Here is a 25,008-nt window from a genome sequence, read left to right on the forward strand (position 1 = left end):
GCCAGGACAGCCAGAGCTACACAGAGAAACCCTGTCTAGAAAAACCAAAAAAAAAAAAAAAAAAAAAAACCTTAATATTCTTGATAATTTAAATATCTTTCACAATTAACTCTTTTAAAAGAGTGAAAACCATAAAGGATAGTAATATTTTATTTAAATGTCAACATTAATCTAAATAAATATTCCTTGTTAAACAGTAGTTGATTTTTAGTATTTCTACTGATCGTATAAAACCCTAAGTATAAAATACTTTGAGTTAGGCACATCAGTTCTTACAATGTTAAATATATCAAATATTCTGGAAACAATAGGTAATTATCTACATACTAATGTAATATTGCATTTTAGACCATATTAATATTGACAATGGTTATAAAATGTTTAACTGTTAAATTATTATAAAATCCATTTAAAACTTTGGCCATATTACACATATACATTGTCAATGCGTGAGTAGACACTAAATGTCACAGGCCCAGTTCTTACTAGCATCCTAAGAAATGCCAAAGAAGTTTTCTAGAAAAATATTAAATCTCTACAGACTATTAAATAGATGCAATTGAATACATAGGAGAAGAAAAATTTCCAAACATTCCCCTTTCATATTTTTATGATGTTCTTTATCAAACTTGTCAAAAATCTGACTCATGGCAAACACTGAAGTAAGTGACCTTTTGTAGAGAACTTAGAAATTTTGTTATTGCTTTTCACATAAGAGAAGACTTTACTCCTTGGACCAGGCTCACAGAAAGCATGCTTGGCACTTGAGAACTTGATACCCTATTCCTGTAGAGAGAGGATTTCAACTGTACCAATTAAGTTCTGAGGTTCAACAGCAGCTGATATAAACATAATCCACACAGAGAAGAAACTTAAGAGAGAAGAGAGTTGTGTTTACATGTGAAGAACTCATCAACGTCTACAGTCATGTTCTAGAAGAAAAGTATGCATGTGTGTTTTGTTTATTAATCTTTATCACAGACAAATAAAAGACAGACGATTAGGTAAATATGGTTCAAGTGTTCCAGTTCTAGCACAGAAATCTTAATTCTGTTATAAAAATCCTGGTTCCCATATATGATGAAGACAGTAGACATTTGTTCTTACAATCACTGTTCTAATGCAGAGAAACTGAGTTCTCTACCTCAGGTCTACCCACTAATTACATACCTCCATAGTGCTGCATACACAACTGCTAGAGTTATCAAGGCCAGGCAGGAGAGGCCACTGCCTACTATGAGGGTAACTGAGGGGGTGCCAGAGGATTCCATGACCTGTAAGTTGGGGGGGGGGGAAGAAAAGAAAAAGAAAATTTACATGAACAAAAAATAAAATTCTAGACTCAGAGAAACTAAGTGATCACTCAGGAATAGCACAAATCGTTGTTATAGTTACCAGATGTTTAACCACAGAACACTCAGTTCACACATTCTGAAGCTCTACAAGGACTAGCTTCCCCTTCCCTGACACTGTGAAGTAAGAAAGTCTTAGAGTTTCAAATGCTTGATTACAGCCCATCACTTAGAGTTGTCTCCAAGACCCCAAGCTATAACATAATCATCACTCATAGGTGAAATTTTGAGTGAAATCTGGAGCAGCATGTGTTTGTTTGTTTTTGAACTAAGTACAGTTTAGTTATTTCTCCATATGATTCTTGGTGAGATTTATCTTGCTACTCCCACTTATAAATTCTTATGTTACCCAAATCTGGTGCACAGTTACTGAAAAATCTGAAACTTTCTGACTTTTGACAACTTTGTTCTGAGTCAAGAATTCTCACATGAAATTTCACTTGCTTGGCTTCCAAGTATACAGAAGAAAATAGGATGCTATGCTTAAGCCCTTCAATTATATTTTCCCCTATGAACAAAGTATGTGGAGATAATTTGCATAGTGCCACTATCAGTCCCTAAAACCATGACCTTGAAAAATAAGCTTATATCTTTAAAAACATATATAAACAGTACTAATACCCACTGGTCCAAATAGCTTCCTTTCTTAGACAGTAGCATGACCATAACTAATGAATTCAGTTGGTTTTCATAAATTTTTATATTAGAAGTTTGAAGCAATACACTGTATGGTTAACTGTGCCACAAAATCTGTATCAAATTATTAGGTATACGTATCATCAAAATAAGCAAAAGTAGTGATACTTTTAGGCCAGATTCAGGCAGAAAGTCTTATTTATCAGAGTATCTTTTTGTCATTATTTCAATTTTCTGTAAATTTTTCTCAAAATACATTTGGTGAGAACATTATTTTTCTCTTAGACTGCTCTGTACAGCTCTTTCTTTCAGAAACTAATTTTTCTTTTCTTTTTTCCTTTGCAAAAATCTACATGCTTTTAAGGAATGATTTTACAGTTCCAAACAACCATGTCTCCATGAAAACTTAATTTGATTTAAAAATACACATGTATCCAAGGACACCCTCAGAAAACCTGTGCTGGAAATATCCAATGCAGATCTGCAATGTGTTCAGCTCTAGTGGCTGGGGTCTTCTTTCTACTCCTAACAGCATTGTCACAATTTCCCCTAGAACAGCCTTCCAGCTTTAAAATAAACCTTGAGTTGGCAATTATTTTTATTTGAAAGTTTGCAGAATATTACTGATATCAGAGTAGATCTCCAAAACTATACTACAGAAATGCCAAGTTATAAGACATAAAATTGAGTAGGATTTAGTTATCGCACACCAACTAGAATTCAATTCGCCAAGCTACTGTAGCTGAGGAGAACAACCCGATTTTGCCACCCTGCAACCTTTTCTATTTCCCCCTTTGAAATGCAGTTCCCTGGAGAAACACTCGCCACAATGTCCCTGCCTTTGCATTAAAGCCGTGTTTTCCCTTTGTTACTTACTATTTCTCTAGGTTGCTGAGCCAAAATGGCGAAGGTAGAGAGCCGATCACATAAGCATTTCGTATGGGATGCATCGGTAAGCACAGTTTTACATCCCTGGGTGGACCACGTTCCCAAAGACTCGTTCCTGCAAAGGGGGTGGAGGGGAGATCGGGATAAATACGCCTGACAGCCAAGTCCGTAAAGAAGAAAATGCAGTTTAATTGAGAGAATCGCCTACTGTAATTCCCGTACAGGAAAAAAAAATCTACTTGTTGTTGAACAGGACGTAATTTAGATGCATCTCCAGTAATGCAAAGCGAGAGTGGGAAAAAAGCAAGCAGGCGGTGGTGCGGCGTGCAGAGAGCTGTCCAGCGCCGGAGGTGCTGAAATCAGGACTAGCTCTGTCCAGCCCTCTGCGAGAAACAGCGGCGGCGGCAGCGGCACCAGCAGCCGCCGAGCGTTGGCAGACACTTGCTATGCTCATCGGATCGTTTCAAACACTCAGAGTGTAAAGAGGCTTTTCATATTTTCATACCAGCTCTGATTCCAGGCCCGTGGTTTGGACCGTGAATGCTGTCTTTTAAAATGCGGATTTCTCTGAAAAGCCTGCCTAAAAGGTTACATAGCTTGGGTTGGGTGATATGATCTTCTCCGCTGCTGGTAAGGGATTTTTCTTCCCTTTAGAATTAGCTGCTGTGAAAATTTCACCCTGGAAACGGGAAGAGGTATCAGCTGGTTCCGACTCTCGCTGCCTTTGCCTGGTATCCAGGGGAGGGGTGGGCTTCAGATTAAGCTTCCCACTCCACACTTCACTTACTCGAATGCTCTTCTAAAGCCCCTTAATATTTCTTGCCCTCAACTGCCTCTTTGTCCAAGCACAGAAACATTAAGCTAATTCCAAGTCCACCGACTATTTAGAATAAACCCACCCCAAAGTCCAGCAAGATGGGGGAGGGGGTCTGGTTCAGTTTTCTCTTTGGTGTAGCCATTTAAAATGCTAAAGCATATGGTTTCTTTCCCACCCCAGCAGAACAATAAAAATGGTATCAACCTACGTCTCGTTAGTAGAGCTGTGGCGATGGGGGAGAACCCTGTCACCCCCCTGCCACCGCCCCCCTGCTGAACTACTCTGTAGACAGAGAGGAAAAGGGCAAGCTGCAAGGCTCAACCAATCAACTTTATTATCCTTACACGTGCTCTGTATAGAATGCACCAATTGTCACCTCCCCTCCCCCCAGGCATGGAAACTCTCCAGCTAGGAAACCTGTATGTGTGAGTGTACTTAAATATTTTAGCCAAGTTACTATATGTGTTAAAAAGTGACTGTGAAACTTGAAGGGGAAAACCCCACATGGATTAGTGTTAGTTTCTATGTACCTTTGGTTATGCCTGTAACAATTTTTAATGCCTGAGGTCACTGGCTTAAATGTGCATATAGTCTGTTTCATATCAGTGAGAGTTTGTCTCTCACACTTGGACTTCCAACTTAAGCTACAAAGTACAGTTTACACTGTCCCTTTTTGGAGTCTATAAGCAGTCCCTTTTGAATATTCATGGGTTGATATCAAGAAGGGACACACTATATTTGGGAATGATTAGGTAAAAATTATGCCCTATCTTAATGAAAACAAAACAAAACAAAGAAACCCCAGAGTGTTGGCCACTTCAGAATTTTGTAAGTCTTCCATGACATCACTCAAGCATGCCAAATTATCTTTTAAAACTAAACCTAGTTTTACTTCAGGTACAACTGTTTCAAATTGTAATTGTACTTAATCACAGGCATGTAACAAATAATTTATTTCATTAGCTGTATGTCTCTGATCTTTTCTTTGTGACAAACAGTCAAGACCAATGAAAAACATTTATCTCAGCTGGTCAACGGTTTAAGGAAGAAGATATACTTAAGAACCTGACGAGTTTTAAAACACAACAATTCCATTGTTCATTCTGGATGGCAGGTTCGCTTTAATGCAATAACTGTCCTCTCAAGATGGCGTCTAAGTACTGACTTCCAATTGATGAATTTATGTCCCACAAATGAATCCAATATCTTGACAAGGAAAAGACCTTTACTGTAAATATGACTTCAAAGTAGAGAAAGTTATGTATTTATGTACATGTAATGAGAGTTCATTACTCAAGATATTAGCATCATCCTACTCTGACTGTCAGATGTAAAGTCTGGGTTCAGTACAGTGTTGCTAAACTCTGAAGATCACGTACATTTTAGAAGACATCTTTTTAAAAGTGGGTCAGTGTGCTTTACTCTGTACAGTGATTGGATGGCTAACCTTCCCTAGCCCCAGGCAGAATTAAGAAGTAACTAATTTTGGCTCCAAGAGCCAACCTTTCACTCTCCTCTACTTTCCCCCAACATGAGATGGTGCTTCATGTCCTTTTCATGTGCATCCTCTTGGTGCTATGCCACCCATCCTTTCTCCACAATCGTGCCCCCTATACTTTGTCTTATGCACAATAATCTATGAAATGGTAAATGTGGACTCACACGCTCTTCCTTATTTAAAAGAAAATATAGAACACTATACTAAATCTAGTAGGGAGACACCAAAATTTGGAACAGGTGGTATGAGGAATGATCTGCAAGGTGAGAGAGGAGCTGTCAAGTTCTACATCTGGTTACTATTAAAAGTTGAGTCATAAAAGAGTGACACCATTCTGATGCATATGTATCATTGTCCTATAAAATACTTTGCTATTTTATGACAAATAATTCCTTTTATGGGGGCAGGCTCCCACCTAGATCAGGCTGGTCTCAAACTCCCCATGTAGCTGAGAATGACCTTGAACTTCTGATACCCCTGCCTCTACTAACTGGGCGCTGAAATTACAGGCATGTGCCACCATGCCCACTTTATATAGTGCTGGGGATTGAACTCAAGGCTCGGTGTATGTAGTATCCGCTGACTGAGCTACATCTCCAGTGCCATGAAACTCTTATCAGTTGGTTTTTCAATGATTAGTAAAGCACTTGCTGTTATTATAAGCCCTCTGGTATGTATCACCTGCACTTTTAAACTTTCCAAGGCTTATTCTCACTGTACAGCATTCTTAGAAAGCACGGTACACATGTCTGATTGATTTCAAGGATATCTGTAAAGCAAGCTGTTAAGAGCTTGGGCTAATGTGAAGCAAAACAGCTGTCCTGGGCTGCATAGGGCATGTTTATTTTTAAAAACGCATTCACTGCTCTGGCCTTCACATTATTATTCCTGTGTCATAATTTTTCATGCTACAGTAAAAAGTGTTAACTGTAACTTTCTTTTATTTATGAAGTTTAGGTTGTCATTTAGAATGCAAACATCAGATACAGTGAAATGTAAAGACGTAATAAGAGTAACAGTCCAATGATGTCAGAAGTAGACGCTATAATGATATGGGCATCCATATTATACTGAAAACCATACATTTTTTTCATGATATCTTTCTGTACATTATGCATTTTTTCAAATAGTCTTTAAACATAGCTGTGCTTGCAGAAATTCCTCACAACCAGTGAATTCTTTGTTGGATACACCTACATTCATCAGTGTTAGCTATTAGCTGTCACCTGCACATGCATTTCTTCCTATTAATAGGCTGGCTAAAAGGAGAACATCTTCCTGCCCCAAGGATTTAAAAGTGCACAAAATTTCTCTAGACTATAAGAATAAGAACTCAAATTGTGTTTTCCTTATAACTTAATATTGATTTGAGGTCTTTACACAATTTGCTAAGAATCTATCTGGATGATTTTTGGATCTGAGTACTGGTGGCAATTTTTAAATTTACGATTGGAAAACATGGCACGCGCGCGCACACACACACACACACACACACACACACACACACACATATATATATATATATATATATCCTCTAAGACTTAAAACTATACAAATAACTAAACTTAAGAGAAAATGAGATGCTGACTCAAATAAAAAGCTGTTTAGTTTTTAAAACTTAGCAAAATGTGTCCAATGCATTTGAAAACTGTTTTAGGATATCATGGAATTGACCTTATGAAAAATCAAGTAAATATTCCACTTTATTTTTCTATAAGTCAGCCATCCTTCCTCATATATTTCAGAGAACAAGGTGAGTGCACATGCCCAGATTGGCCAAACATACCCCACCAGGGTTGGGAGTGGAGTTCCATTGGTCTGGAGGCGCCTACTTAGGTTCTGGGAAATGGGTGCTGTAGAAGCACAACAGTTGCTTTCAGCTGTACAGCCATCTCTCTAGCCCTATTAGTGATTATTATTATTATTATTATTATTATTATTATCAATGTTAACTTTTCATTGGAATGTAAAGTCACAGCATTTGACTGCTAGGATTATAGATGCAAGTTACCAGACCCAGTTTCTAATGTGTTTTAAAACAATAACTCTATCAGAGAGCTGCCCTATGACATGCCAATAAGATTATAAAACTCAGAGCTAGAAGTACACGCACACGCACACACACACACACACACACACACACACACACACACACACACACGTTCAGCTGAAGATTAACCTACCATAAAGAGAAGATTAGCCACTTAGAAATGAGGGACCAACAATCTGTGCCAACTGCTGAAGGTGCTTCCTGCTGTGCTTGTAGTATGATCCACAAAACCCACATAGAGGAAGGAAAGCACCAACTTTCACAAGATGCCCTCACACCTACATGTGCACACACACACAAATACACACGACCCACCGAGTACACACAGCAGATACTCACAGCTAAGTAGCATATATATTATGTTCCATTAATATATACATTGTTCCACTAATTCTCAGTTCCTTGTTTATCTTCAATTTTCACAGCCAACACTATCATATTAGTTGATAAATCCATCTAACTTCCCTTGTTTACAAGGTTAACCCTTGCAATGCCACATTAGAATTCTCTGTGCTTTTGAGAGCTTTATCTCATCTGGGGCCCCTGATTTGCTGCTTTTCACTGAGTAGAGACTTAATGGAAGACGTTGCATGAACTTAGTGATGCTGTGCAGTGGGTTTAGGGAAGGTTTTAAATCCAGGTAGTAGGGTAAAAACCCAGGTAATGTTTTAGATCTAATCAGTTTGCTGTCCTTTAGTATAAAGCAGACTTATAATTGGAAGAGTATCAATGGCTCTTGGTAGAGACATCTATTTGCCTCTGGCTTCAGTCATCATTTAATGATGATATCTGAAAGATTCAACATGTCTTTGGTAATTACATTCATTCCAGTAGGGAGGCCAGCATTAATACATGTTTATTAAATGATTTCCAAATTCTTGATAAGGGAGAAGACACATTAAAAAATAAATATTTTTTAAGAAAAAGATATATTTTTTAAGGAAACTGAAAGTCTGTTAGGAACAACAGCAATCCTAGAACATGTTTTCTGAATTACTAAGTGACCAAATATTTCAGAAGATGAGGCTGGCTCTGTCCTCAATGTCGAAGTCACCATCGTCCTTTGCTTGACCCAGTCTTCTTCCTGGTTATTGTTTCCATGTTTGCCTCTTCTCTCAAGTACAGTCCAGAGAAGCCAAAGAGACACTAGTGTCAAATATGATAAATAATGTCACTCCTTAAAAATTCTATCAATATTTTGACTTTTTAATTTTTCTCTTCTTACTCACAGTAAAACAGAAACTTCTTACAATGGTCTGCAACCCCAGCTACATTTTGCTCCTCACTGTCTCTCTGCCACCATCTCTTAAACATTCCCTTCTGCATGTCATTTTCAACTACAATGAGCCCCTTGTTGGCTCATGTTGGCATGCTGTGCTGGGTATTCCCCCAGTTCAGAATGTATTTTTCAGTTGTAAATAAACTGTGCCATAACAGTGCTAAAGTCTCTGCCTTCATCACATACTAGCTGAGTTTCGACCACTGACTGGCCACTATGTGATAGTGACTCTTCATCCGTAGTTGGTTAAAATGTCTACAAATTCTGTTTAACCCTTTGCCTCAAGAGGTTGAGTTCATCCCCTTATCTCTGAAATCCAGCACAACATGTGGCACTGATCAGGTGGCAATGGAATCATGTAATGACTGACACCATGCCTCAAGAGGGCTTACAGTTCCATTGTGAGTGTCTTGAACTGATATTGTGATGTTAAATAGCCCAGGCTAGCCTCACTAAGGATGAGAAACTGCCACCATCTAGCAGGCATGCGAGTAAGGCTATATTAAGCCATGTATCCCCATGATGACTTGCAAGATGGTGAATCATGTCAACTGAGAAGAGCTCAACGCAATATTTGAACCAGAGAATTATGAGAAAGAAAGGGAGCTGTTGTAAACCACAGATACCCAGTGAGGTTCCTTTTGTAATAAAGGAAAAAGTACTCTGTCTTTTGAGATTCTCTTTGCTCTTCCTCTGACCTGTGCTGTTCATTGTACACATCCTATTGGATACAACCCATTCTGTGCTTCACACACAACAGCATTTATTCACCAAGCAAACACTGCATCAAGCACTTCACTTGGTGTCATTTTTCCAACAGCTCAGGTGATTGCTAGAATTTTAAGACATAATGCTATTGTACAGCATCAACTGTAGGGTAAAGTAAATATAACTTTTTTTTATGCACTAGGAAACCAAGAACCTTTGTGGGCCTCAACTTGACCAAAAGGTTTGCCTCACTGTAATGATCTGGAATCAAATTCTTAACTACCTTAAATGTAATGCTTTAAATACAGCCTTGGTTGTCTTTGCTCACTAGAATATAAATTTTATCTTTATCTCTGCAGTCTGACAAGCACATGACAGCTGCTTAATGGGTATTTGCTGGGTGGATACCCAGTGCAGATTCCAACCTTATATACATGAACATTATTATTTGGGGGTGCCACATTTCCACTTTGCCCTTTAGCACTTGGGAATGCAATAGAAATTTTCTTGCAGGTGCATTCTCCCTGGCTTTTAGTCATAAAATACACATTAAAGGCAAGAATATGTCACTCTTGAGATGGCTCGACATCACTTACTAAAATGGTGGCACTGGTTTTATTGCCAGTAACATATGTTTTCGTTACTGTTTTAAATTCAAAATAATGAGAGTAGAAAGGAGTATGGGCCTAGCATTCAGGAAGATAGGTTATAAATATGTATAAGTACTTCACAGTGATTTATTAATAATTAAAGGTTAAAATATGCTAGCTGTCATAATTAGTTATGTAATAAGCAAATAATAATAATAATCCTATTAATGAAAATAACAGTTAACATTTATTGAGTATCTATTCAGTATTAGGTACTCTAGTGGAAACTTAAAACATATTTTTAAAAAGTCTTTAATTCTTTTCCTTTTATTAAAAATAGACTATTTTTTCACACCATATATATTGATTAGAAATTCTCCTCCCTCCACTCTTCCCAGTTCTTCCCTCCTTTCTTTGTCTGCTCCCTTTCTGTCTCTCATCAGAAAAGAACAGGCTTCTAAGAGAGAAGAACCAAACACAAAAAACATAAAATATAATAATATAAAGCAAAACGGTCAGATTGAAGATGGACAGCACAACCCAACAGAAGAAGAGTTCCAAGAACAGGCACAAGAGACAACCCTTTTGCTCTCACAGTCAGGGATCATACAGCGATGCTGAGCTAACAGCTATAATACATATATGCAGAAGACCTGCTGAAGACCCATGTAGGCCCTGTGCTTGCTGCTTCAGTCTTTGCGAACTTATATCAACGATGGCACCTGCCTTTATCCCGTGCATTTGGGATGCAGATCTTTGAGTTTGACATTAGCTTGGTTCACAGAGTGAGTTCCAGAACAGTCAACATAAGGAGAAACCCATTCTCAAATAACCAATAAACAGATAAATAAACCAGCAAAAATAAATAAATAATCTTCAAATTGAGTGGCACATGGAGATTAGAGTGTCTATAGTTCCGGCTTTATGCAAGGTCACAATTGAGGACTGTTTGAGCTCACAAATTTGAGAATAAACAGACAATACAATGGGCCTCCCATCTCATCTCTTAGCTTTGGAGAGAAAAAAATTGCTACTTTTCTTTAGGAAAAAACCGAGATAAATAGAACTCCTGCCTCCATCTAGAATATGAAGACATGAGAGGTAAGAGTCTAGAGCTAAAAGTTGCTTGAATCCCCCAGCCTGGTTAATATGCATACATGAGGCTTGGTCTGCCTATCTTTAGTGCTATTGTTTTGTCTTAAAAAGAAATAAATGGAGTCAAGAGATTGTGACTATCCTAGGGACATCCAGCTGATAAAGGACTGTGCCAGGATTTGAGGCCAAGGCTGTGTATTCCCCGGCAGTTCCACCTCCTGTGTCCTGTCCCTATGGAGTAGACACAGGAAGAGAACACAGCCATAGTGAGAAACACAGGGAGACTATTCCAAAATGGGAAAAGAATACTGAGAACTAAAATCCTGGGGGAAAAATTTATACACGGAGAAGAAGTGATCAAAGGTCAAATTATAGACTTAAAAGACGTAGTTTGAGAATGATTATTGTGAGCATGGATTGGGGGAAGCTTCTGAGGACACTGAGAGAAGCTTAGTAGAGACAGAAAATAAATTGCTGCACGTTACAAAAAGACCTGTGTGGCATCGAAGAGTTCAGCGACAAAAGGGAAAAGATGACACCCGAGTCAGGCAACCTAAAATGAAATGCTTGTGAGATAACCCTTCAGTTTTACTATGGTGTCTCATTTACTTTTCTGTCGCTGAGATAAAGCAGCATGACCAAAGAATAAAGGGTCTGTTTGGTCTTTAGATTCCAGAGGGAGGCCATCATACGGAGGCATGACAGGAAGGGGCAGGCATGGCGGCTGGAGTAGGAACTTAGAGACCATAAGCTCAACCATGAATGTAAGTTAGTGAATCGGAAGAGAAGTGGGGACTTAAACTCTCAAATCCTGCCTCAGTGATATACTTCCTGAAGCAAGGCTACAGCTCCTGCAACTTCCCCATACAGGGGACCAATTGGGGACAAAGTGTTAAAATGCCTTAGCCAATGTAGGACAAGTTCTCATTTTCGCCAGCAGGGAAAGGTATCAATCTCCAAACATTTCGTGATGTAGACTAAAGAGTCACCGAGCTGTAACAAGAGGATGCTCTAAGGATGAGAAAGGACTTGCCAGCTAGACTCAGTCATAATGACAACGACAATGTTAAAAAGAAGGAAAGAGAATAAGTTCTATTGAAACTCCAATGGGAAGAACGTCAGTTTTTCAAGAAGACAGAAAATCCAGTATCAAAGTTTCATTATGCCATTCTCATTTTTCTCCTCAGTAATTTCTGAAACTTTTTATCACTCATTTTACAAGGGCACAACTTGAACTATGGAGAAAGAAAAATAAAAAAATAATTTGGAAGTAGGAATTTTAATGACATTGAAAATGTTAATACACTTCAGCTAACTAAAATTTGAGTAACATGTCTAATGAATACTGAAACACATTTTATTTTCAATACACAGCTAGCTAGAGCAAGCAAGACTTTCAAAGTTGTTCTTGAGTGCTGAGTGTGGGTAGGGACAGGCAATAAATTATTTTATTTATTTTCAAAGGGTTTTTAAATGCTTTGGACATTGAGTGTTAGTTAATCTCAAAATCACAAAACAATTCACTCTATTTGGATTTATTTCCCTCAGAAAAGCTGTTTATCTGGGCTGGTAACCAAGTTTTAGCCGGACATAATTTGCAACAGCTGAGATGCACAACCCTGAAAAAGCAGAATTATTGAAATAAAATGGAGCACTTTTAAACATATGTTACTTTCCCTTTCTTCTTAATAATCTGGACAGAAAGCCAGTCCAGGGCATGAGTGGACTATTGTAGAACAGTCACAAAGTGCATCCAAGGCCCCATGAATTTAACATCAGCTTATTTCTTTATCCTAATGACTTTTACTTCATATGCTTTTTGTAGAGTATTAATCCCAACTTTAATATACATAGACAAAAAGAATAGAAATAAGTTTGAAAAGACAAGACTGGTTGCTTCTCGCAACTGAGTTACAAGTAGGTTTTTTGTTCCTTTATATTTTTCAGGCCTTTCTGTTTATCTCAAATATCTATATTATCATTATCATAAAAAATCTTGAAATTCAAAAAAATATTAAAAAGGAATAAGAGAAAATCATGCTACTGTCTGAGTAAAAGTGTGCATTTGTACAAAATAGATTCCTTCTTAAAGATTTTTATGATTTAAACCAAATTGTTCCCTCATAAGAACACTAAAAGAAAATATAAATATATCTTTCAAAGCATTCATATCTTTATGTGGATTGGGGATATGCGTGTTTCAGTATTAAATAGGGCTTCTCTTTTACTCTCAAGTATTAAGTCACTTTGTAGTATGTAGCTATTTTATTTTATACTACATTAATGTCATGGTGTGTTGAAGTGATATAATCATAGTTTGGTTCACAGATCATGATTTATATTTCATTACCATTGATTATATGAGATGTCATATCATCAGAAAGTAATATGTTTAAGTTACACAAATAATCTTTCCCCATTTATAATAAGGCAAACAGATATCTTTAAAATATGAATGTTATTTTGAATGTCTACTAAAGATACCTGTTTAAACAGACTATATAATTTGAGATGTGTAAGTATGGTCGATTGTTTTTCCCAAAAGTCCATGCTGCATATCTAGGAAAAAGATTACAAAGGTGCATCATTTCACACAATTCCTATCAATTCTATGGCAATTCAACACACTGTGAACCATTAACTACCAAAGACACTTTGAAATCCTTTTAACAGAGCAGCAAAAGTTCTATCTATGATGCTGGTAGGAGTTAAAACTTTATATCAAGATATTCAGCAGAAGCACTTCACAAGCATTTCAGATGCCCTGTGTTCATTACATATGTGTGCACATGCCTGTAGAACTCACCCTAATCTGGAAGAGGAATTTTAGTTCTAAATACTTCATTCCTAAGAGAAAGAATAGAGGGACTAATTAAGGCTGTAGTGTTGAGTCACACAAATGCAGTTGTTCTAGCAGAATTTCTTTAAAAAGAGGTGGGGATTTTAGATATTGAGATAATCATACTTTAAAAGTATGACTAATTATTGCCTATAAAAAAGGCAGAAGAATGTTCATTGGACATTCATTTTATTGAAGTGATAATGAAGGCAGTGGGGTTCTTTGAACTGACTAGGCATGCCAAGAATTAAAGAGATGTGTCTGTGCTCACACTGTTAGGTCCATTTTGGGAACCTGGGGTGTAGTGCAGAGAGGACAGAGATGAGTCGGAGAGCTGAGCATGGTAATATTACTCATGAACACATAGAAATAAAACAAAGTGAGGTCTAAATATCTTAGTAAAACATTAACTAAGAAAGTAATAGGCCAGGCAAGAGGAGAGTCTCATAGTCATGTATCTATAACTCACACATTAATTTTATATTAATCCTAACATCCCTCATTTGCAAGCATTGAATTCTTTCAAAACGAATCAATACTCCAGCACTGCAGTGTTCAGTGTGAAAAAGCTCTTTCAATACAAGCCAGGAGGTAAATGTTTTTTACTTACTCCATAATAGAAATATGTTCAACCGTCCAGTGGAGATTTCTAACAATGGTTTCAGGAAATACCAGACACAACTCTTACTTTTTCCTTCTCTTTGAAGTCATGCTTAGGATATTCTTATGGTCCCCGTCAAAAGCATAATATTAATTTCTCATATTCATTTCTGCTGTGCCAGCATCTGCAGAGTCTATAGGACAATCAATGTCTTCCTCCAGCATAAAGCTCATTTTTTTTTATCGTTTTTTTTTTTTATTTACAACTGTGACATTGACATTGGGAAACTTGTTTTCTAATTTCATCTGTGCCACTAGATGCTGCTACCTAGAATGTGATTCCCTGCCTAACTGGGAATCACATCCCTGTTACCAGCTAGAACCTTGCATATTGTATTTATCATAGAGGGATTTGTAGTCTAGAAACTCAACAGGAGGGATACCCTTGCTAATTGTTTATTTAATAGTTCTATGTGTCAAGCATTATTAAAAATAATCAAAATGAACTTGGTATTATGCTTGTAATCAAAACATATGAACATAAGGAAAGAGGAAGGCCATAAGTTTGAGGCCACCCTAGGTTACACATTGAGTTTGAGGTAACCTCAGCCATTGTCTGAGGTCCTATTTTAAAAACAAAACCAAAAGCAAAAAAATTCCAAATCCAGATCAACCAACCAAACATCCATCCAAAAAAGAACAAAACAAAATGAAAACAAAACAAAAAGTCTAGTTCTATAAAACTGCAATGTATCATCATAACATCACAGTACAGTGTTCTTGACAAGGACATTATGTCTGGGGATCGAGTAACATGAACAAGATTATTATCAGAGTTCTCTGGCTTGAGATGTAACTCAGTTGATAAAGTGCCTAGAATGCAGGAAGCCAAGTTTAATTCCAGCATCACTTATAACTAGGAATAGCAGAACACGGCTATGACGCCAGGATTCAGGAGGTAGAGGAGAATCAGAAGTTCAAGGTCATCATGTGATATACAGCCAGACCACTACTTCAAAGATTTTCTAGTACTATTAGAAGCTAGGTCTAAAACACTTAAACTTACGAGAAAAAAGTAATTCCCTCCATGAAAAAAAAAAAAAACGGAAAAAAGAAAAAAAATTGAGTCTCCTATTTTTTTTCAAGTTACTATAAATACACCAAGGATGGAAGCAGAATCTTGAGTTAGCAAATATGTTTGGAATCTTATAACTGCATGGCTAACAGCTAAATAATATCTTATATCATGGGTGGCCAGCCTAATAGCAAAAGAAAAATTATACAGCACCAGAAGAAAGAATCTATGTCATATCCTGGCATGAGATGCAAAGGATATAATCTTTCTATCTTCAAACACTACCATTACCAATAGACTATCAATGGGAACCTTTCATTCGAAGTTTGGAAATGTTGAGCATTTAAAATAATAACCTGAGCAGTATGACTACCCAAAACTACACATAATGTTTCCTGATTTTATAAACTTCTAGCTTTGGAGAAACTTGAAGCCCTCTTGTTAAGATTCCATATTTCCACTACTTTCTATAAAAAAGAGAGTAATATGCTGTCTTAATTAGAGTATCTACTGATGCAATGAAACAACAAGACCAAAGCAATTTGGGGAGGGGATGGTTTAATCGGTTTATGCTTCCACATCACAGTTCATCCTCAAAGGAAGTCAGGAGAGGAAGCTGGAGACAGGATGTAGTGTAGAGGCCATGGAGGAGTGCTGCTTGTTGAATTGCTCCTGGGCCCTTATTTGCTCAGCCTCTTTTCCTATAGAATCTAAGACCACTATCCCAGGGATAGTCCCACCCACAGAAAGCTGGGCCCTCCCCCATCAATCATCAATTAAAAAAAAAATGTCCTATAGCCAGGTCTTATGCTGGCATTTTCTCAGTTGAGGTTTCTCCATTTCTTGTATGAAGCTGGCATAAAACTAGCCCGTCCAGATGTTAAAAGAACTGCTAGAGAGGCAGCTTTGACCCACACTGTAGACTTCCCAAACATCCCGAAGTTTCCCTTCTACTCATCTGACAAGAGAGGGAGGTTCCAAATAGGAACTTCTGACTAAATGGCCTCTTGACCACAAGGTAGTGGTCAGGGCACTGGGAGGCTGAATGAAGTTTTGTAACTAGAGATAGTGTGAGCACAGAAGAATAATGAAGAGGCAGGGACATTTTCCACTGGATTATATAGCGTAACTTTAAAAACAAGATTTAACGCAAGGTGATTTGTCGAATTAGATGAAAAATGTGTAAGGGCAAGAATGCTTTAATGAACTTACTGTAAGTGAAAGGAAGCTTTTTTTTAATACATTAATTTGAGTGTCCTAAAATAATTTTATAATTGAAAGAATATGAACTTTCACCTTCCTGTTTTGTAAAACACCAAAACCAAAACCAAAACAAAACCCCAAAACATACAAACAACAACAATAACAATAAAACAAGAAAAGAAAACATTAAATGTTTCTCCGTCTATTCTGTGTTCGGCAGCATTCTAGATATTGAAATTTCAATAAATCCAGATCCTTTCCTCCCATATGGAATCAAGTCTACACCTTGTCGACAATAAGCACCTATTAGGAAAACTCTAAAATCTATAATCTAATTAGAGATTGTAGAAGTGTGACCAGTATTCTAGTGATACAAGGAAAAAAGGGCAGACTCCCATTTCTCAAAAAGCCTAAAGAAGCACACACTGCAATATAGAAAAGTGTGCCCGTCTCCTGCTGTCATGATTTCTCTTCCTACTGGTTGCCAGCTGATACTTCAGTTAATAAATAAGGCAGACAGTGAAAATTCTCAGTTGAAGGACAGCACTGAACACTCAGTGGCGCAATTAACATCTTAATGAGCAGTCAAAGCCTTTTGTGTTTTGGCTCTCAACCACGTTTGTCTCTTGAGTACAGTATCTCAATGTTTTGTGCTCAGAAAACTAGATTCCTTCAGGAGGTTTTAAATGTGACCCCCTAGGCCATGGTTCAAGGGCTTCATGCTTACTCTGTTGTTGAGGAAGTTCTTCTGTGGTTGAGAATCCAAAGGTACTTTCAGCTCTGGTTTCTCATTTAGCATATGCAAACACCCAGCTACAACACTCACTATTCAGGAGTGGCTAATATTCAGCAAGTGACCAAGAGAGTGTGAGTTCTCTTTTGTAAGGTGTAGTGGGCTAACTGCTACATAGGAGCAAAGCAATTCACACAGAAAGCACTGGACAATGCTTGTGATTTCATTATTTGGGAATCAAGCTTTGTATGATACCCCAAAAGTACTAACTTTCTTCATTGGAAAGGATTTTGGAGGTCATTAAAGAAAAGAAAAGCTATTTGTCTGGAGGCTTCAGAAAATAAACTATATCAGAGCAAAGTACCAGTTTATAAAACTGCTTTTATTTCAAGATAAAAACCTTCGCAAAACATCAAGGACCAATCTTCTTATTCCCATTACTAGAAACAGGAACAACAAAACCCAAACGTCGACAACAACAGCAGCAGCACAAACAACAAAAACACTGTCAAGAGAAAAAATTCCATTAGGAAAAAATTTTTAAGGCTTCTAATGAAAAATTCTCCCCTGTCATAATTAATAAAGCTCTACTAGTATAAAACACAGGCTGCTCCTATCTTCATAATTCATTTCTGACTGTTCTAGATCCATTAGTAAAGTGTGCATTCCTCGCACCGTAAGGTTTAATGTCATGAGGTAAGAGTGGAGAGTCTGAAAATTGTGACACATTTCCCAGGGACAAGAAGGTCTAACAGGAGTTTTCACTGAAGGCGATATTAACACATCCACATAGATATGGAAGCAGGACAACCACTGTTTTAATTTTGCTCACTGGAGCAGTCATAAAAACAAGGACACCGTGCACATTTACCTGTGCGTTACATCATCCTCACAGATTACCTGTGTGTTACCTCATCCTAGCGGAGCTGCAGGCTCCACTCCTGTCCCTTGTGACCTTCCATTCTGGTTTTCTCTTAACCACAGTCAAAAGATATTTCTTAAGTTTTCATGTAGAAACGCCTGCATATTTAGTCGACTGATTTTATGAATAGTTTTCACATGGTGTCTGTCACAGAGGCAGACGTTATATTGAGACAGGGACTCCAAGTTCTCCGCAGAGAAGCAGATGACAACGTAACTCCCTCAAACATGAACATTCCACTCTGTAGCTAACCATCAAGGATTCATACACAACTCCATAAAAGCAGACATGTTCCTATTGAGGATGCATTTTGGGAGGACCAGTATGAAGATTGTTTAGCTTTACAGTACAACATAAAACTGCCTTTGCTAATAGCAGATTTTTTGACTCTGCTGTGTCAAGACAAAAACAAATCACCCGTGTTCAAATATCTCTAAATGAGGCCATTAAATGATTAGAGTTTTAACTGTGGTTGTTTTCCAGTACAGACTCAGATGGAAATCGCATTGAGAAGCAAAATATCCTGAAGCAGTCATGTTCCTGTTTCAGTGTGAAGTGTCCCCCACTGGCTCATGGGCTGAATACCTGGTCCCTGTGGTGTTATTTTGGAAATTTCTGGAAACTTAAAGGGGTTGGCTTCATTGGAGAGAGTCATAGGGTATGGGTCCTGGGGATATCCCCGTCTCATTCCTACTCTCCTGCTCAGCATGATTCTGCTTTCATGATGTTCTACATTTCCACTGGCCCAGATTAAATGGAACTAATGAAACCTCAAAAACAGTGAGCCTAAATAAATTATTCTTTCTATATCGTTCTTTCAGGTATTTTGGCCACAGTGATGCTAAAATAAATACAAATAATACCACATGACTAAAGTGTTTTTTTGTACCATATAGCATATAAAGGGAATGCTGATAGAAGTCTATAGAATGTCCATATGATGGTATTTTATCCTATGAACCAAGTATAGTTTTGGAAAAACTTCACTACATGTGATCATACAAATTCTCCTTAAGCCAAGTTTAGTCTGGTGATAGCAACTTCCCTTCTCTTCCAGATTTCTCTCTCCCCAACTAGTCTCCTTTCACTACCATATTTGTAGAACAAAGTCTCCTATAAAAACAAGCAGACATCTAAGATGTTCTAGGTCTATAAACATGGTTTTAGAATGGTAATACAAGTTAAGATAGAAAGTGATTTAAATACAGATCTCTGAAGTCACCATGATAGGATATATGATAGAATATTTTACCTAAGTCGCCAAAAATAGGACATAAACATTGTGAATGTAACTCTTACCTAATACTTTTTACAATCATTTCATAATTGTTCCTACTGTATGCTGTTTATTATTATAAGAAAAAGAGCCTTTTATTGGATAAAAAAGAGGAAATGTAGGCATGATGCTTCCTATGCTATGTAAAGTTTACCCTTGGGTTATTCAAATGTTGATTTGTCTGCCCTCATATTCTTGTTTCAATCAGGGCAAGGCATTATAAGGCTTATACCAAGGATCTCCTGCGTTAAGTAAGAACTCAACAGTTGTTACCATTTATTCTCTGCCTTGTCAATAGATGCTGATCACCCAATGGCTGGGCAGAATAGAGAATTGGGTGAGACATCCACTAGTGAGAGGAAGGAGAGAGGGAGGGTGAGATGAACTGGTAGGATGGAGGAATTGGAACCATGGAGAAGGGGTCTGAAGAGCCAGGCCAGTAACAATATGCAAGTATCATGGGAGAGGGATAGGAGGTAGCCAGATTGGCATAGAGGGTAAAGATAGATCATTTAATTGCTCAGCTAGTGAGGTGCATTTTAAAACAAACAAACAACAAAAACAAAAACAAGCAGACAATTTACAGAAAGCCAGGCACAAACAAGGAAGAATGTGACTTTTGAAGCCCTTTGTCTTTGAATTAACAGCAAGTGCGATCATCCTATGATAATTAATTTATGCATATCTTAAGAATTGGTATCTCTTTCTATCTCATGTGACATGTTAGAAAAGATCGCTATTCACAATTACTCAGCATGTATTTTCTCCTCTTCTTCCTTCTTTCAAGAAAGACAAGGTACAAATGAACTAAATTCGGTTTTCTATATCTAAACCAGGACATAATCTGCTTGAGGTTGTGGCATGTCTAAAATCCTAATGTATACGAAGCATTAGAGATGGGTAAAATTTACTAATGGAGTCTAAATTAGGACTGCTGGTTAACATAGGAGTTACGTTTTGGCAAGCAGAATTATCCTTGACACTAATGGGTTCTACATATTCAGCTATGCGTCTCTACAGAAACATTGAACATATTAATATCACAAAGGCTACTTCCTTTTGCTCTGTAAGTTTGGGTTGCTTTTGATCATTTTTTCAATGGTTATGCAGGTTGCAAATATTTATCAGTATCATTAATGATTTGGGCCGAATTATCCATTCAAGATCTTCTGTCTTGGATTCTATAGAGTATTTGTTACTTAAAGATGAGCTGTTTTGAGACAAAGTCCTATTCTAGACTTATTTCATTCCTAAAAAAACAAACCTGTATAGAAAGGGGCAGAAATTAGATATATCTGTATTAATTCTGTTTGGTGTCAGTGTTAACTTGTGTATTTTCAGGAAGAAGCAAAGGATAGAGAGATAGAAACCAAGTAGCAAAACCTGACTGCAATGGGAAACAAATCAGTTTGTTTTTTATTCATCTAACAACTGAAATGGGAGAACATGGTAACACATCCTTTTCATCTGCTACTCTGTCTTTGAAGCAAATCAAGTCCCAGCTATAGTGAAGTTGAGAAGCACTGCAGCCCTTGAGCTACTGGATAATGTCATGGGTACTCTTCCTGAGCCTGGCCACCTTGAACAAAGTGCTGCATCCTGCTGTATCATGGTGGTTTTGTCTCCAGCCATGCTACAGCGTTATAGATAATTTATGAACTGCAGCACGCAGAGATAAAGAATTGTGAAGTAGATGATAGACCTAGCATTGCATTCCTACTTGTGTGCTGTCTCTTTTCATATTTTGAAATGCTTTTTACAATCCCAGGGTTAAAAGGCCAGTTAGAAATTGGGAGAGCTGACCATCACTGAGAATAGACACTTCCCTCACAATGATCAGTAGACCTCACCTCATGATTCCCTCTTAAAAGATGTATTATCAAGGAAAGAGTTGCCATTGAAAATACCATGGGGCTGGAGAGATTTCTCAGCAGTTAAGAGCACGTATTGTTCCTGCAGATGACCTAAGTGATGTTCTTAGCATCCCATCATATGACTCAAAACTTTCTGTAACTCCAGTTCCAGTAGGTCTGAGTGTCTCTTCTCACCTCATGAGCACCAGGCTTGTGGACAAAATGCTAATACATACAAAATAGGAGGGTGAGGCTCATTTTCCAGGTTTGTGGAATGAGTTTGCTGTGGGACACTTCCTCTTCTCAGATCACACCAGGGATTCCCTGAGTCTGGTTTTAATGTCCTGGCTTTACTTAAAGGTAAAGCAGTGTGCAACTGGTTCAGCCTTATATATGTCTACACTTGTTCTTGGACCAGAAGAACCCTCCTATTTCTCCAAGAGAGCCCTGTGGGTGACATGACATATCTTTTTATCAAGGTCAGAAGGCTTTATAAGTACTTAGCTTCTATGTAAGATACCTGATACTAACTCAAGCCTGGAGAACCTGTTCTCACTAGTCCCGAGTATTCCATGCAAATGACTAGATAGTAGATGTTGGAGATGGGACATAGTTCTGTTTAGATACAACAGTTTCTTTAGCTTGGGATTTCTATCCGTATTCTTAGTGAACTTACTATTGCTAGGCATTCATAGTTATAATATTTAAAATACTTGTGTGTAGTTAGCAGGGTCACAAAACTATAGTAGGTGAAATAAGCATTATGTAGATCATACATTCCTCCAAAGAAGAAGTTAAAGAGAGAAATCAATTCAAAAGACTTGAACTAATTCTCACCATCTGAGTCAATTGTAGGAAAGAATGAAAGAGGTTATCCATATCCTTCTAAGGATTAGCAAGACTAAAAAATCTATTCCACTATGTGAAAGACAGCAAGATATTTGGGCACTTCTTCACTCTAATAAGAAATCAGAAAATTTTGTTTTCATGACAGGAAGAGGCCTATAAATCATTGGTAGGAATATTACCATGACCAAATGATAAGATGAAACTAGATGGCTTTGGAATGTTTTATTTTCTCCTTGAATCTTCAGGATATCTCTAAAGAAAATTGTACGGGCCGGCTATATTATGTCTTTTTTGGTCTTACAACTCTTAATTTCAAGGAAGAAAATTTAAATTTAATTCATATTTTCCCAAGAAGAAAGTACCTATATCCTAAAAACAATGGGCATTTATTTTATAGCATAATATAATTGAAATGTATATTATGTATTTGCTTCTCTCTCTTTTTTTTTTAAAGGTAGAGCTATGTGAGAGGATTCAGGACATCTCTCCCTTCCTTTTTAACATTTTATTTTAATAATCTGAACAACAGAAATTGCATAAATAAGCAGTATATAGAATTCTTGAATTCTTTAACCCAGCTTTTCATAGGTCTTAATCTGACATTACCACCATACAATTTGTCTAATTCATGATGACTATGAATGTCAGAAAGGCCCATTTCCTATGGTACTATTCGGGACTTATTAATTCAAACCACTACAACAATTTTCTTCAGGCTTTCCATCTGAAATAATAAGTATCTTTTGGGTCGCTTTAGATTTTGAGAGGATGATGTATCTGGACCTCTCCAGTATGCTTCAGTGTCATTACTCCAAAGCCTACCATACTGTAACCCTTTGCACCAGTGTTTAGTCATAGACCTAAGCATATATGGGTCCTGTGATGTTATAACTGTCTCAATTAGCATAATATAGCTCCTAAGTATTTCTACTTTAATGTAACAATTACTTTTTAAATGAAGGACATCTGAATTAACAAAGGCAGGAGATGTTTCAACTTTTTTTTTTCGATGATGTTTTAACTTTTAACCTAGTTGGGCATCACAGACTGCAACAGTGAAGAGCTTTTGAGAATCTGCATTGGTACCTCACATGGTAATTTATAACTAAGCTGATGTCCTGATATAATACTCTTCCTCCTGAAGACAACTGGAACAGAAAGGGAGCTTTAATGCCCAGCGAAAATATTCTATGTCCAAGTGTTTGCTTGCTTGTTTGTTTTAATTTATTTCTCTCTTTTTCCAGTGCTGAGGAGAATTTCTTCCCAGTCCAGATTATATGCTTTCTTTTTTTGTAAAACTTCTCTTGATAGTTCAGGCACAGCATTGCCCAGGGCTTTGTGCTTTGACATTATTTTTTTGTATAGATTCATTTATAGGAAAAAAGTATAACATAAGGGGTCAGTTGTAAAAGTCTATATTCTTTGCTATTCGATTTTCAGGTTTTGAATAATCTGAGGCTTATATCCATCTATTCAAAACCACGATGTATAGTTTTGAGCATATTTATTAATAAGTTAGTGTTCATTGATCTAATGAAAAATTACCAAAAATATTAAGGCCATAAAGAATGGAACAGATTCTTGCTTTTGGTTTTTCCAGATGATCCATTCTCTAACATAGCTTTAAATTCTTGGCTAGAGAGAGATTTACTGCACCACATGCAAGGATCACACTCAGTACCCAGGCTTCTTATATCCTCTTTCAGGGCCTAGGCTGTTGAATCCCCCTCACCTTGCTATTCATTTCTTCTCCATGACCCACCAGATATTGCCCAGGTCCCATAATGAATGCCCTGGACTAGCCTCATCACACCTTTCTCTGATGTAGACAAAACTCTACTTTTACATGGCCTTTCCTACCTGCAACCATCCACAGGTCTCTTTTATACCTCATTCAGTGTCCTCCTCCAAGGTCTAGTAGAGGGAGTCTCCCTGAAAACCCCATCCATGCCTTTTCTACAAATCACAAGGTACCACAAGCAGTGCACCAAGCTAATCTGCCCTCTCTTGCCTGCAACCCAAAGGAGTTGTAGGTTTCAGCAAGGACACTCCCTACTTCTACTACAACATGCAGGATCTTCAGACAACATATCCAATTTTTCCACACAGTTAGACCTACCCCGCACTCCAGGTTTGGGACAGAAAACACATTATACATTCCAACCCACTCCCCACTATCCACTAGATACATTCAAACCAAGCTATTTCAAATATTATAGGTCCAGTGTACCTGTATATCTTCTTGTCTCCTCCAACCTGCTCTGTCTATAGCAAACTCTGTGCTAATAAAAGTCCACATGCCCAGCTATCATCACAAAAATACCAGCAAAATGAAGATTACACCTCTATCTTCTCTCAAAAAAAAAGCAGAAAAATACCAATAACAAAAACGAAAAACAAAACGACCAATCCTGTAGAAATATTTGCCAGTGATAATTACCTAGATGAACTTCAGGACACTGACTTTAAAATGAAAATAATAAGCATCACCAAAAAATTCTACAGATTTTAAAAAGAACCAAAGAAAGATCTTGATTAAATTGTTAAGAGTCAGCTGATTCCATTTTTTACTTTTCCTAGTTTAACATAATGTTAGGCTCTGATCATGTCTCAAGCTTAACATCAAGTTGTTTTGTTTTGTGTTTTGTTTATTTGTTTCCTTTTTGTTTGCTCTTTTTTTTTTTTTTTTTTTTTTTGACTGGTTTTTTTTCCATAACCTTGTGATTTACATCTTGTAAATTATTT

The 25,008-nt window shown here is 37.3% G+C and overlaps 1 protein-coding gene across 4 annotated transcripts in view; it reads right to left on the reverse strand.

Annotated features, from left to right (window-relative positions):
• Adgrb3 (adhesion G protein-coupled receptor B3) overlaps nt 1–25,008 on the reverse strand; it is a 724,234-nt gene that overhangs the window by 145,606 nt on the left and 553,620 nt on the right. For all 4 annotated transcript variants that reach the window (XM_021163961.2, XM_029468423.1, XM_029468446.1 and 1 more), the window contains 2 exons: nt 2,865–2,991; nt 1,171–1,274 (listed from right to left, as the gene is read on the reverse strand). In XM_021163961.2, coding sequence (XP_021019620.1) covers nt 1,171–1,274; nt 2,865–2,991 — 231 coding nt within the window. The remainder of the gene's footprint in view (nt 1–1,170; nt 1,275–2,864; nt 2,992–25,008) is intronic.

This window comes from Mus caroli, chromosome 1, assembly GCF_900094665.2.
Source record: "Mus caroli chromosome 1, CAROLI_EIJ_v1.1, whole genome shotgun sequence".
Lineage (NCBI taxonomy): Eukaryota > Metazoa > Chordata > Mammalia > Rodentia > Muridae > Mus > Mus caroli.